The 16,161-nt window shown below is 39.4% G+C and overlaps 1 protein-coding gene across 1 annotated transcript in view; it reads right to left on the bottom strand.

Moving 5' to 3' along the window:
- The window catches only part of TMEM163 (transmembrane protein 163), a 230,587-nt gene that overhangs the window by 36,102 nt on the left and 178,324 nt on the right, over positions 1-16,161 (bottom strand). The window contains exon 5 of the mRNA XM_049773019.1: positions 5,681-5,777. Within this exon, the coding sequence (XP_049628976.1) occupies positions 5,681-5,777 (97 nt within the window). The remainder of the gene's footprint in view (positions 1-5,680; positions 5,778-16,161) is intronic.

Raw genomic sequence — 16,161 nt, 5'->3', positions numbered from 1 at the left:
TATGTCATATGAAAGTCGACTGGAGCTCCAGTCAAGTCCCAGCACACTTCTCCCACATGCAGGTTAGATTGTGGAAGTATTCTCATTTTCCATACAATGGCTGCTATCACAATTCATCTCCACATATAAAAAATGTATTGATAGGCTAATAGGTCTCTCCCCAACTGTGAGCTCCTTTGAAGCAAAATAAACCCCTATAGATGTCAAGGGCTTTATAGAACAATGACAAAACTCTGGCTATTATTGTTTTTTGATGGCAATTCCATTGCCAGACAAAACATTTGTGGATCAGCAGAGAGTGCAATGGAAATTTTTGTTAACATCATCAGTAGCATCATCATCATCAAAGTATTGTCAACAACATTTGGTCATAAGTTATTTATTGTCAATCTGTGACCCTTTACATTGCAGTAATACTGTAGTCACAATTTCCATCACCAGATCACTTAAAAAGTTCAACAGACACTGGTCAAGAGCTCATACTAAATAAGGAATGATCACTGAGGGCAGAAGATGCTCACAAGTGATCCAACAGGGAAAAGAGAAAATTCAATGACAGCCACTATGAAACCAAGAACAATGGCTTCTTTCTTTTAAAGAATGGATCTAGTATGTAGCACGTGTCCACATTCCTGATATTCTTCATGGTTCACGAAACACTACTGTGTTGAAGGAGGCATGACACCTGCTTAGAGGAAGGAAATATAATTTGGAAAGGAGATATGATTTGTTAGCCACAATACTTAATACATATCTTCTAATTACAGATAGTGTTATAGAGTTCTCTAGAAGACTGTCCTCAAATGGTCACAAGATTCCATAGAGAAAAGGCCAGTTTCAACAAGCCAGAGGGGAAAAAATAAAAGATCCAAGGATCCCAATCTAAAATTTCTGCTGGTCACAACCTTAGACAACTTTGGTTTGTGATCCCAAAACCCTCAAATGAGAACATTAGGAGTTGAAGCCATCAGGGCAGCAGTCTTTTAATAACAACTATCTTTGAAAAAATGTGCTCCTTGGATTCCTATCATAAACTTCTGATATAAGCAAAGTATTCATTTTCCATGCGAGAAAGTTCAGTGTAGGAAAGCTCAGCAACACAGATAAGAACAAGGGAATCCACAAGTCCCAAAGATTTGCCCTTGCAACATGCTATGCAGTTTCCTTTAAAGTGCTTCCCTCCCACAAAACTCCATGACTACTCTATTTCCTTCTACATTTTTTTTTACATATTCTTTCTACATTTTTCATTGTTTCTTGCTGAATCTGCCTGAGGAGTTTCTGAAAGATGAGGGAATGGATGCATGCCCAAGTGAATGACTGAAAGCTAGACACTGTGTGTTCAGGTCAGGGGAGAAGCAGCTAGAAAGGTCAGCTGGAGGTGGGACAGTCCCTTTAGGATGGCCCTGGACATGAAAAAAATAACAGACAAGTCAGACTTAAGAAGTAAGAAAAGGCTTGTCTACTTCGGGAGATGACCCTGACTGGCCAGTGTAGGAACTTTTTGGCAGATGGATTAAGGTATTAAGCAAAAAAAAAAAAAAAAAAAGCCAGAGAAAGCAGAACCATATAAGCCATAGGTTTTCAACCTTTTACACTAGCTCCTGTCTCTCAAAGTCATCCATAGACAAACAGTTATAAGAAGGAGGCTGGTGGTTTTCCAACTTCCTATAACGATAGTGCAGTGGATAGGGTGCTTGCTTTGCTTGTGGCTGACCTGGGTTCAACTTTCAGCCTGGTCCCCTGAATCTGACAAAAGTGATCCCCTGAGCACAGAGTAAGTGCTGAGCACTACTGGATATGGCCCCCAAACAAAAACAAACAAAAAGCTATAGCACTGCAAGCCCTTACTAGGAGACAACTCAAATCTAAGTTGCTACCAACTGGCTGACCACCTCAGGAAGCAACAAACCATTTTCTTTTCCTGTTAGCGAGAGTGTGTATATGGGGTGGGAGAGGGTGATAATAGGAAGATGATGGTCTTTGCTAAACAACACACAGAGAACAGGCAAGCATTATTGCTTACATATCAAGACCACTGCACATTCTTCCTTCTGACTCTAGAACTTGAGTTTATCTAGATTCCTGAGGAGGCTCATTTAGAATCTATTTCATTAACAATAAGTAATGTTGTTACAGGGCCATGGGCATGCTGTAAGAAGGCAGACTTAATGCCATTTGCTCGTGATGTCTTTTCAAGCAGTCACCACAGACACCCATCTGGGGCTTCCTGGAGAGCCAGGCTCCAGTAAAATGCCAAGTAGCAGGAAGCCCCACCATGGTGCCAAGCCAATTACTTTCATGCTTGGGAAATTCCTAACTGCATAGTTTTCTTATCCAAATTTATCCATTCTTGCAATTATCCTCACTGAGAAATAAGCAGCTGACATGCAAAAGAAAGCTGAAGCTGTCTAGAAAGAGAAAAGTATTTTCCATAGACTCACAGTCACTAAATAGACTTCATATATATAAAAGGGCAACCCTGCAATTGAAGACAACAATAAAGCAGGGACCCCCACCTAAATTTATGGCATCAAGGATCTAACTACTTTTTTCCCCAGTTTCAATGCAACATGTCATGAATAGCTAAGAGACAAGTTTTATTTGGTCTGTATATAATTGTCCACCCACTCCCAATGAGATTTTTCAAAATTGTTAATTAGTTACCAACTGACTTCACATTAAATAGGTTTCCAAGATCTTTTAAAAGTCTGGACATCTGGATTTTGGAAATGTTTCAAAGGGCTGGTGTATCTGTTTTATGTGTGTGGTAGTCCTGGATTTGTTCACTGGCACCATATTTTCCCCCTAAGAACTACCAGGAATAATCCCTGTATAGCAGTAAGTGTGGCGAAAAGCAAGAAAACATAAGAAAGCACACACACACACACACACACACACACACACACACACACACACACACACACACATATATATTTGACATAAAACATAAAAATAACACAAAATATCTGACAACCCTAGGTCTATATTTATGTACAAATAGACCAGGATGGTAAACCCTAATTTGAGAGTCATCACAAGTTCTATTGCCACACATATTGACAAGTTTTTGTATTTGAAGGACTGACTTCTGTGGTCATCTGACTACTTAGTTTTCATGGGGGATTCCTCCCAACTGGTGCTCTTTGGCTTTGGGGCCCAATAATTCTGAGCCAACCAGGTGGTTGTTTGAAGCAAGACCCTAAGGATAGGGCCCGGAGAGATAGCACAGCGGCGTTTTCCTTGCAAGCAGCCGATCCAGGACCAAAGGTGGTTGGTTCGAATCCCGGTGTCCCATATGGTCCCCCGTGCCTGCCAGGAGCTATTTCTGAGCAGACAGCCAGGAGTAACCTCTGAGCACCGCCGGGTGTGGCCCAAAAAACAAAAAAAACAAACAAACAAACAAAAAAAACCCTAAGGATAGTGTTAGGAAAAAATCAGGCCAACCCAGGGGTACTACGGTACTAAGAGGACAATGTGGTGCTGAAAATAAAGCCTGGGCTGGGAGGATACTAGGTACGCACTTTAATTACCAAACTATCTCCTGATCCCCTTAAAGAAGGCATTGTGAATAGACACTTATTTGATATTACCTGCAGGACAGGGACTGGGACTTTTGGACTAGTCTGTAGGTTTCCCCAAACTTTGAAAAAGAAGTAATCCAAAGACTCAGGACAAAAATATCATAAACTACAACCTAGGTGAACTGATATTGACCTCAAGAACCATGTAGCTGATCAAAAAGTTTCTCCTCTAGGGAGAGGAGTTTGAGAAAGCTTCAAGGAAACTTTGTTATCTTTCGAAATCAGAGGCTGCATATTTGAATGGAACCAACAAAACTACTGTATGTTTTTTCTTTAAGATTTGAGAAGATCTTTGAGTTTAGGGCATAAATTTAAACATTAGGTTTAAATCTCATAGCAGAACGCAAAGATGCAGCAGGGATACATTTTCCTAAGGCAAAATTATGGCACTTTTCACCCTCTCTGAACCCCACCTGGAGCACTATTTTAATATTATTCCTCAGTATGAAATTTCAGTCACTGAGCCGCCACTCTTTTGAGTATCTGCACCACAGATTATGGAACTATTCCCCGATGAAAATGGTTCCGTTAACTAGAGAGCAAATAGGGTCTCTGTAAGAGCTCATAAACCCAGAGATGTATATCATATCAAATTTTCTTTTCGAGAAATTAATTTTTAACGCTTAAATAGATGAATGTCTGAACCAACCTAGTGCTGAGAACTCCTGCCAATAAACATTTCCTAGAGTGCAGGCCTGTTTCCTCCTCTGCAAAAATACAGAAAAGGTTTATCTTACTGACTTCATTAATCACCCTTGTGATGATGACATGTCTAGATTTTACAATGAAGTTGGATTCTGACAGAATGGAGCACAGGAGAGCAAATGTGATGGAGAAAAAAAGTAAAAGAAATCAAGAATCCTGGGACTATAGGAAGATCAGAGTTAGAAAACACATTAGGAGATGAAGAGCATGGAGTAAATGTAATAGCAATGTTTGCTTTTGCTTTGTCCACTACTGAGAAAGACTGAAAACCTGAGATAGGAATACTTCTTCCTTAATCAATCTTTCCTTCCTAACAATGAGCAGCCTCTGCCTAGATAGCAGCGTGATGAATAATGAAGATTTTGGTAAGGAAATAAAGAAATGGTTCTAACCTCAGTTTAATGTAGGGAAGTGGGGTAACTTGAAATAGTTGCTTTCAGGCCTGTACTTGATGCAGTATACTTCTCACTTCATTTCCATGACCACTAAAAACATGCATGCCTGGGTATGCACATACACCTATGTAAGACCTCACATCACAAAAGGGTTCACATACATTTTTCTCAAAGTAAAATCTGTAATTTAATAATATAATGCACCTAATGAGTTCAAATTAGATCCCATCCAAAAATAAGAGCCTGCAATTTTGTACCTAATTCCCTATGCACCTTGGCAAAAAGAAGCATTTTTCATCACCTAATAAGTGCATCAGCTGCTTGCTATGATTACCTGGTGAGAAATTGTAAAAGTATTTCTGAGCACTCATGAAGGGCAGAGGGAAAATAATCAAGGTTCAGGTAATGATTCTCACCCAGAAAAAAAAACTGTCAAAGGAACTCTAATATGAAGCACTGGTCTTTTGTTTATGCATCCAAATGTTAGTTGTGCAGAAAATATAACATGAATAGATTGATGTACTAAACTGAGGAGCAAAAAAGTTCTTCTTGAAATAATTTCAGACTGGACATAGAACAAATGGTTCAAAAAGCATGGATCATATCACTCTGTCATAAAAAAATGGTCCCAGCTTTAAGTTTGGATATACAGTTCAGATGGTAAGTCATATACATAGCATGTACAAGTTTCTGAGTTTAATCCCCAGAGCACTGTCAAATATGTCCTGGCAGCTCCTCGTATATAGGGAGTGGCTCTTACCAAAAACAATACAAAGTAAAATTAACTACTGAAGCATCTTGCTTTAAAAGATGATGACCCAAAAGGTCTAAGAAGAGGGATCAACTTAGCACCAGCCCAAATTTTTGAGGTCTTTGCAAGTCATTTACATTCTGCAAATATTTCTCCTTCCATTTTCCCATCTCCCTCTGTCACCCTATGGTGACAGAAGTCTAATACCTCTAGAAATGGTTGCAAATGAAGAAGAAAACCCTTACCACTTCTGGTAGCAGCCTTGTTGAGAGGTCATGGATGGCTTTGACCACTATACATATGGATGACAGAAGGAATATCACCCCCAAGATGACACAGGCTCTGAAAAAAACAAAACAAAACAAAACAAAACAGTGAGAATTTTCACAGGGAGAACTTCACATATTGGTCACACAACAGGGATAAGGACGCCACCACCAGCACTGGGATCCAATTATATTTGCAACATACCCACAGTAACTTCTTGTAGTCTCGGGATGAACATGGAGTCTTTTTTTTTTAGGAGAATACAATTCAGATATGTGTCACCAGTCACAGGAAATGGTCTTCTCAGCCTCCATAAACTCACAACACCATGTGCTGGGAGTCCTGGCAGAGGAGAATCATGCAAACCAAATGCCACCCCACAGCAAACCTTGATCAAAAAATGCAACATTTATTTTCCCTCCAGATGTAGAGTACAGAGTTTAACAAGAAAAAAAAAAAAAAGGAAACTGTCTGGAGGCATCTGGCCATTGAACTTATTGCATAATTATAGCTAAGCAAATAAACTTCTCTTAGTCCCCATTCCCTGGCAGTTACAATGGGAAGGGGAAATGAGAAAATGCAGAGTATGGAAAGTAACTCACATTGGAGTTCAGAGATGTGGCTGAGAGACATAAGTGAAGTCCACCACCCACCCAAACTGTAGTCCCACCTCTTCAAGTATGATTCTGTGTTCCCCAAGTATCAAGCTTAAGTCTACAAAATGACAAAATAATCCACAGTATTGGCCAACACACAGAAAAAAAGAAGTCTTTTCTGACATTAATATATTTTCCCAACAATAAAAAGGAGATATAAAATAAAGAGTGCTTATAGAAATTCAGGGTTATTCTAAAAAAATTAATTAGAGGAGCCAGAGAGCTAGATAAGGGTTAAGATGCATAACTTGCATACATCCAGGCCTAGTTCTAACCTCCAGGCAACACATATGGTCCCTTGAACACTACCAGGGCTCAGTTAACCACTGAGTATAAGTGATATATATAAATATATAAAAATAGGCATATAAATACAAATAAATAAAAAAATAAATGCAAGGCAAATACATAAAAAGGAGATCAGCCAGACACCTAGCTCAGAGACAAAATGGCCAAGAGTGGTCAAGGGTAATCAAGGGTGGAGCCTTGGTGAGTGGGGCTGGCAAAGCTGCCAGTTTGGCCTCTGCATACAGGATATTTCTCTGACACTCAAACACAACAACATGCAAGAGAAATTATAAAAGCAAAAGTTAAAAGTTAAAACATTGTTTTAATGAAAATTATATGATTTAAAAAAATCTAAAGGCAAATGAAGGGAAAACAAAGAAAAAACACTGGAATAATAATAGTGGCTATAGTCAGCTCCTCATTCTGGTCCCAAGATAATATCACCATTATTTGAATTCTTGTATTTATTTATTTATATACTTATTTATTTTGATTTTGAAGCCATATCTGCTAGTGCTCAGTACTAGTTTTTGGCTCTATGCTCAGGGATTACTCACACAGGGCTTAGAAGATCGTATAGAGTGCTAGGGATTGAATTCAGGTCAACAGCAAGCAAGGCAAGTACCTTACTGATAGTTCACTCTCTCTGGCTCTCTCTATTTTATTTGAAAGTTTCCTTGATGCTTTCCCCTCAGAGATTAAAGAAAATCATTTTTCACAAACTAATAACATTACTCACATTTATCCATACAACACAGAGTGGCATGTTCCGGGCCAGGTAAACAAAGCTTCTTGGATTCTAATCACACTCTAGCTTTAGTTTTTGTTCTTTGAAGCACAAAGGCAAGAATAAGGGATGAATACTGGATGAGGTGAAACACAAAAGATCACTGAGATGTAGGAAAAAGAATAAATGTGCTGGGGCTGTGGTACCATCTTGAACAAATAACACCTTGGCCCTCTAAGCCAAGTGGATGGTTGTCATGACAGCTATACATCTTCACAGTGAATTGGCTGGGGGATCTTTATCCAAGAATAGGAAAATTAAAATTTTGGACAATAAGTAAAACAATGCCACACAGGGAAGAGTGAAGAATGCTAGTGTGAAGCATGAGACTAGAGCTAGTAATCACAGTTATGGTTATTGAAACAAAGGAGATTCTAACCAATAAAGGAGCCATACATAAGCGAAGAGATGACACCCTTGGGAGAGGCCTTTCAATAGAGAGACTGAAAAATCAGGACTTGGGTAAATCAATGATTCCCCAAAAAGTGACTGAGCCTTGTGCATGCCCCTGGAGAAGACAGTTATGGGCTTTCTGCCTGTCACTCCAATATCCAATTTCTACCCCTAAAGGGACTTTGGAGATCCAATTAGGTGGGAGATAGTCTAATCTTAGAATAAGCCACCAAGTTAAGTTTTGTGTTATGATTTTTGCTTTGTTCAAAAAAATCCCGAGTTTCACAGTCAAAAACTTTGGTTCATCCTTTCTGAGAAATGCAGCCACTCACTAAGTTCTTAGTCCTGAAGCACACATCATTTTTCTGAACCAGGGAGAATGCTAACAAAATCATGGTTTAGGGAGCATGGAAGGTGCTCAATTGTTCTGAGTCTGGGTCTGGTAGGAAGCACATAATTTTCTGAAATGAGGCCAAAAGGGAGAGACACCTCCCCCAGCTACCAGCTGGAGGAAGGAAAGGGGTACAGGTCCCTAGGAGACCTGGAAGTATGTTTGTTCAACTGCTCTCCTGACACAAAATGGGAAATTCACCACTTGACTGCTAGGCCTTCAACACAGTATTTTCATGAAGGTGCCATCTCTATTCTTCTCCCAGGAGGAAAAGGAGCAAGGGTCTGAGCTTTCTCCTGGCCAAGAGCAGGGAGGCTATAGGAATCTGTCTGCCGAGTGTTGCAGGCAGAATACCAGAAAAATGGACAATAAGTACACTTAGATCATTCTACTTGTCCTTATATATAAAGGACTAGATTTTCAACTTTATTTAGGCTACTACCCCCTTTTTAAAAAAATTACTCAGCTCTATCCTTAAAATTATATTATATTTTTAATAATAATAATAATGTTATTATACCCAAATCTACTACTTGTTCCAGACCTCCCAGGGTAGAACAATATAATTTTCTTTATTTTGGTTTTTTTTTTTTTGGCTTTGTTTGCTTTTTGTTTTACTTGCTTGTTTGTGCCATGTCCTGCAATAGTCTGGGACTATTCGTGGCTCTGCACTCAGAAATCACTTCTGGCAGGCTCTCTTTATATATACAGGATGCTGGGTTCAAATCCAGATTGGCCACATGAAAGGCAAGTAAGTGCCCTATCACCTGTACTATCACTCTTGCCCTAGTTCTACATAATATCCTGCTTATACATCTTTAACCACAAATTCCATATGGGAAATAACTACACTTGCCTTTCTCAGTGTCCACAGATGTTGGTAGCAGGTGCCCAGGTATAACTGAGTAATAAACAGGATCATTAGCTGACAAAAGAATAGATCATTCAGTCAACTCTCTCTCTCTCTCTCTCTCTCTCTCTCTCTCTCTCTCTCTCTCTCTCTCTCTAATGCACGAATGCAGAACTATGGAATTGAAGGAGCAACAATGACCACCAACCAGGGGAAAATTTCTTATGCATCCAAGTAAATGCAATGGCATCAAATCTAAAAGCTTCTACAGGAACTGGAAGATAATACAGCAGTTACCCAGGTTTTATTCCTGGCACCACATTCTCTGATCATGGCTGGGTGCAGCTAAGGAGGCCCCATAACCATGATAGTCACTGAGGATCCCACATGCCACAGGTATCCTGTTTGTCAAAAATTTGACAGTGAGATCTCAGGCCTCCTGATCCCTGGTTGAAAAGCCACTCCCAAATGAACAACTAAATAAGCTAATTAAAAGGCTTCTACAAGCAAAGCAAAGATAAAGACAAAAATGTCATACCAGCAACTTGGAGAAGTCATTTGCATATCAACCATCTAACTAGGGGCTGATATTCAAACAAGAATTCAGACAACTTAGCAAACCAAAAAAAGCAATCAATCTAATTGAGGATACTGGAAAAGATATATCTCTAAAGAAGACATATATATATAATCTATAGATTCAATGAAGAAATGGTTAACATTAGGAAAGTGCAAATCATAGCCACAGTAAGATATCATCTCACACCTACGAGAATGGCCCAGATAAAACATTAAAAACAGCACATGTTGGCAAAGGTGTAAAGAAAAAGGAATCCTAGGGCCCTATTGATGGACATGTAAAATCTAGAACTCAATAGGAAACAGCAAGAGGTTCTTTTTTATATATATATATATATATACAACCATCAAAGCTCTGGGCTACTCCTGACTCAGGTGGTCTGGGGTTGCCTCAGTAGTGCTATTGGAACCATATGGTTCTTGAAATCAAACCTAGGACTTTCACATACAAAGCATATTCTGAAGCTCATTGAGCTACTTTCCCAGGCTTTTTTAATTGAAATACCTTTCACTTTGTTTTATTTTGAGGCCACACACATCAGGCAATGCTCAGAGGTTAGACTTGGTTCTGAATACAGGAATTACTTCTGGTGGTACTTAGGGTACCATATGTGACACCAGGAATCTACCCCCCTTCTCCTGCATGCAAGGCAAACATCCTATCCACTTTACTATTATCCCAGTTCAGATATGCCTTTTTATACAATGGCAGGAAGTAATACAATGAATCCAGAGATATATACTAATATGAAAAGAAAATATTGATTTGCAAGTTTATTTGTACCACACTACACGTCCCTTCATAACATGTAATCAATCTGCAGGCCCATCAAAAGATGATCAGATAGAGAAATTGGTATCAATAGCCAATGCAATACTAGTTTTCCAATAAAATAATTTAATTGTGCCATTGGGGACACAATGAATGAAGCCTGAAGTAATTAGGCTAAATGAAACAATTTAGCAAGTGGAAGACAATTTCCAGATGCTTGCACTTAAATGTGAAATATAAATAACTAAAACAAATTAGTTGTAAAATATAACAAAACATAACAAAGCTTACTCAAACAGTTGGTGAAAAGTATGGTGATAAGGGGAGAAACTTGGAGGTCTGTTGCAGGGGATCAAAAGGGGTTTTAGGCCAGAGGATGGACACTGAAACTGGGATAGTGGATACAGTCAGCCCTCGTACATAGAGAATTTTAGTAATGCCCCTGAAATAATAGTGCCAAGTAATGACAAATAAAATTTCAAGAGGAGAAAAAAAATAAAGATAATTAATAAAATGATACAAGAGAGTAATAAAAATATTTCAACTATGGAATAGGTCACATTTTAAAACAGCTCTTAAGTTAAAGTCAAAAGAAATTCATGATTTGATTTATTAAAATGGAATTGTAACTATAGTTATATCTTATTCACAAATAAACCTATGCATATGCTAAAATCTATTTTTCAGACCTATTTTCATTTACCCTTAAACATGCTACAAGTTCAAATACACTGCAGTTATATTTCCTTTAATGCTGTCAGGCTCCTGTGTGTTCGAGCTACTTCAACAGCAACTGTTATTAGCAGAGGGTGCAATGCTATTTTCTAACATTTTATTAATAATATATTATGTTTCCCCAGCAGCTTTCTTTTCAGGCACTCAGAGTTCTACAGATAAGCTCATAAATGCTCTGGAGGCTACTGGCCAAACCCAGATCTTTTGCATCTGCTATCTGATGGTCACAGATAGGGAGAAGTGTGGTTGAAACAAGAGCATACAAAATGTGCAGTGTGTGTGTGTGTGTGTGTGTGTGTGTGTATGTTTGTGAAGGATTAGGAAATATGCCAAATGCCCAAGTCCCAACCACCCACCTGAAGAAATAGAGCCCAGTTCTCCCAACTTCTTGACAGCAAACCCCCTCATTAGGCACTTTATGGCTCGTCTCACATCACATCACATCACATCACATCAGATCACATCACATCACATAACACACACACACACACACACACACACACACACACACACACACACACACACACACCTCCCACTGGGACAACAGGCCACTCCAGAATGCAACCAAAACTTCAAACTTCAAACTGGCAGTTTCTAAATCTGCAAGTGCACACTGCTGGCCGAAAGGAGGAGGTAAGGCTGTCCCTGCACTTGGTCCATGTTTGAGAGGCTGGCTTGCTATGTCATAATTGTCACATGACTGAGAACCTGAGCACCTTGAAACAAAAACATACTTTTCTTCCTTCCAACAAATCCCAGAACACAACTTCCCAGAGCCACAAATAGGCAACTGAATGACCACGCCTTTCATCTCCCCCATCCCATTATCCTTACCTAACCCTGAATAAAGCTGAATTTAAATCTTTATAGGAAAAGAGAAGTTGTCAAAAGGAATTTACAAATTAACTGTATGGAGATCATCTAGGAATTTGTTAAAAAAAAACAAAACAAAACTGGGAGCCAGAGAGACTAGTAAAGGAGTTGGGTGGGCAATGATAGTTCAATGGGCAAGCACATGCTTTAACAGATTCCTTACTGCCTGATAAATGTAGAAACGGGGGGGGGGGGGTGGTGGTGGTTAGAAGGAAGCTACAGTAATCAAGTGACAAGAGTTACAAATTTGCTATGGATCAGAACTGGAGCACTGAAGGGGTGAGTCTCTGATACATTCCGAAGGTACACCTGACACATTTTGTTAAGTTGAAGTCATGAATGTTTCAATTGACCCAAGGAAAATGAGATATGGAGCAGCATTGCCTGATGTGGGGAAGATGACAAAAGCAACAGATTTGAGAAAAGAAAGACTGGTGTTGCAGTCATCCCACTGAAGTGTGGGATGTCTACTGGCTGTCACAGAGGTAAAAGTTTAGCTTCAGATAAAGAGATCAAGAGGATAATGGAGGGGGACATAAACTAAGAGGCAGCAACACACAGGTTGCATGTAAAGCCTTGACAAAAAAAAAGCTGGAATGAAGGTTCCATGAGGCTTCTGACAGGGAAGCTGAAGAGAGATAATTAGGGTCAACCATGGAACCTTGTGAAGATGACATTTGCATGTTTAACAGTTGACTCAGGTGATTCTGTGGTGAACTTTTGCCAAGCTAACTTGTCTCTGCTCTTTTCTTTCCTGAGCAACGTTGATCAGTTCTCCATCCAGATCTACTCTCCTCAAAGTTAGCACTCAGAGTAAATGTGTCCAACTGTGGAATAGGGTACAGGTCTAAGCATGAACAATCAGATAGTCTTTCCCTGGACTTTGGTCCCAAAATCAACAAGAACAAGGGGCTGAAAAACAGACGATTCATCACACAAGAGGCTAAGCTGAGCTGTGGCTGTGGACCAGAATGGTGGAATAATGTCCCACAGGTGCTCAAGCTCTCTATAGGGGAACTAACTTCCCCAAGAGCAAGTATTGCACAAGAATCAGGAAGAAGCTCTGGGACTTGGAAATCACGCAGCATTTCCCCAGAACATTCTATTCATTATCCTACAATGAGTTGTAGACTTGCTGAAAAAAGAAAAGCGGGGAAGAAGAGAAGGCTGTCACTATTTTATGGAGGAGAGAAGGGTGAAAAAGAGCACGTGGGTGGAAGATACTGTATCTTCAGAAACCATCGTCGGGTACAGTGCAGCAAGGCCCAAGATAATGCATGCCACATACAAGGTTGGAAAGCTTATTTCTGAAAATTTGATTACATCTGAGTCTTTGATTTGTGTGGGACAACAAGGGGGAGTGTTATAGGAAACAGAAAAGCCTAGGCCATATGGTAGTGCTCAGGGACTACTACTAGCTGTGTGTTTAGGAGTTGCTCTTGATGGTGTGTAGGAGACAATGTGGTGGCAGAGTTGGCCATATGTAGACCAATGTGTGCAATTCTCCAACTCTCACACTAGCATTGCATATAATCAGCATAAATTCTGGTTCAAGGAATTGGACAAGGCAGTGGCTGAGTATCAGAAAGTTCAATTTCAGCAAACTGATGGTAGACTCTATTATTGTTCATAGTATCTGGATCTCAACTACACATTTCTCTCTTGTGAATGTTTCAGAACATTGGAGGCAGGGGATATATTTTCCAGCTATCAGGTGGCTTGATTTGGTCAACAGATATAGGTAGAATTGACATTTTCCAGATATGCCCCTGAACAGAAGTACTAAATTACTGAAAGTTACCTCAATTTTGTCCTGTCCACAGGAATAACAGTTCTCATACAGCAACTCTGCCCATACTCCAAGTGTAGAAATTCCATGGAACAGGTCTCCTTGACTTCCATGGAAATGATTGGGAAAGTAAGGTATGTGGGATAAGTTGTTGTGATTTGATTGTGACTTCTGCTCACCTGATAGAAGGTTCTTGAAAGAAAAATATCTTATGTCAGCTATCTGGAAAATGCCCAATCTGGAACTGGAACCAGAGCAGGGAATAACTTATTTGTGGATCCCCAAGGAACATCTGTCTAACAACAGCTTTATTCTGGCAGTGAAGACTCATGTCAAGTTGTAGTTTCTCCCAAAAAGCAGCCATTGCTAGGATCACCTACATGCATGGAAACTACTTCTTTTTTAGCTTGTTTGTTTGGTTGGGGGCCATATCTGGTGGTTATCAGGGATTACTCCTGACTCTCCAATCAGGAATAAATTCTTCACTTCTGACAGAATTTGGGGGACCAACTGGGGTGCCAAGGGTCAAACGAAGGTTGGCCACATGCAAGGCAAAGCACTCTATCCACTATATTATTGTTCCATCCTCTAAACAGGGGTCTCAAACTCGAGGCCCGCAGGCTGATTGTGGCCCTCCATACAACATTTTGTGGCTCTGCCCTAGAGGAATCTTTATTTGTTTTGTTTTAGTTGTTTGGGTCACACCCCCCAATGTTCAAGGCTTACTACTGACTTTGCACTCAAGGATCACCCCAACTTTGCCTCCTGTGGCCCCAGGTAAATTCAGTTTGAGACCCCTGCTCTAAAAACTACTTCTTAATGAAGAACAAAAGATTCCTCAAAATCTCTGCAGTGACTGCCTCCATGTCAGAAACATCATGCACTTGCTCTACTGTTACCTAGTCATGGATCATAGAAAGTTCTGCAATTGCCAACACATGTTACCAGCATGTCTTGTTTAATTGGATGCTGTTTCTTTTCATTCTCCCATCCTCCAAATGCTACTCACCAATGTTTCTAATCTACTTGATTATATTATTTAAAGTGGCTTCAATTGCTTCTTTTCAGGGGGGAGGGGTTTCACTTCTGAAACTCTATCCCTAAACGAAAATATGCAAAGGGGAGGCAGTATACATTAAACACCACTTGCCTTGCATGCAGTCCCAACCTGGTTCAATCCCCAGTAAGACAAATATGGTTCCCAAGAATAACCACGAGATACCCCTGAGAACAGAGCCAGGACTAAGTAAACCCTGAGCACTGCTGGGTGTGACCAAAAACCAAAGAGACAAAAAATAATAATAGGAAAAGCCCTTTGCAGAAGTTTGTTCATAGAATCTATATTTATATTTCAAAATTAAAAAACCGCATAGATGTGCCATAAAAGTTGTGTTTAACATGTATATATCAACTCAAAAGACTAATATGTGCCACTTAAATTAATGTTAAATAAACTGGTGCCACAAAACTAAATTATTATGTTAAAAGAACATGATATTAACTTGTAAATAAATGAGGCCAAAGAAGTAATACAGCATGTAGGGCATTTGCCTTGCATGCTGTTAACCTGAGTTCAATCCTCTGTAACCCATGTGGTCCTCCAAGCTCATCAGGAGTGATCCCTGAGTGCAGAACCAGGTGTAAGTACTGAGCTAGATGTGACCCCAGACTAAAATAAATAAATAAATAATAAAATAAACTTGTATAAAATGGATTAGACATATCTAAAAATAGATTTAAAACAGAGTGGGGGATTCCTGGCTGGAAATAACACTTGAACAATTCAAAGAATAAGAGCTTTTGTGCTTTCTATTGTATAAGTTGAACTTTTAAGACATTTCCTTAAAATGTCTCTTTCTGGTTCTATTTCTCTTAATAATTCTCTTTTATTTTATTATCATAGACATCAAAGGCTGGACTCCACCAAGTTTCAAACTTGATGTACCAATTACTGGTATTTTACTGAGCAGCAACTGCCCTCCCTGTACAGTGAAGCACAATGTGAGGGTCACTGCACTGCTGTGGGGCAAACTCCCATAAAAACATAAATACAACATCTTTCCAAGACTCAGCCAACTCATAAAATACGAATAAAAATACGAACTCAGTCAAAAAACAGGGAGAAGGGATAAACAGAAAATTACTCAAAGAAGAAATTTCATAGGTAATAAAGCTCTATATCCCTAATCATCAGAGAAATGCAAGTCAAAACAATAATGAAATACTACCTCACACCAGAGAAGCTGGTACTCATTCAAAAGTTCACCCAGTCCTGGCAAGTATATCAGGAGAATTATGTTTGTGGGAATGTTGACTGCTCCAATACTATGCCTGTAATGTTTAAGG

This window comes from Suncus etruscus, chromosome 5, assembly GCF_024139225.1.
Source record: "Suncus etruscus isolate mSunEtr1 chromosome 5, mSunEtr1.pri.cur, whole genome shotgun sequence".
In the NCBI taxonomy this organism is placed as follows: Eukaryota; Metazoa; Chordata; class Mammalia; order Eulipotyphla; family Soricidae; genus Suncus; species Suncus etruscus.
The sequence above is the reverse complement of the archived record's forward strand: the minus strand, read 5'-3'. Positions and strand labels throughout refer to the sequence as shown.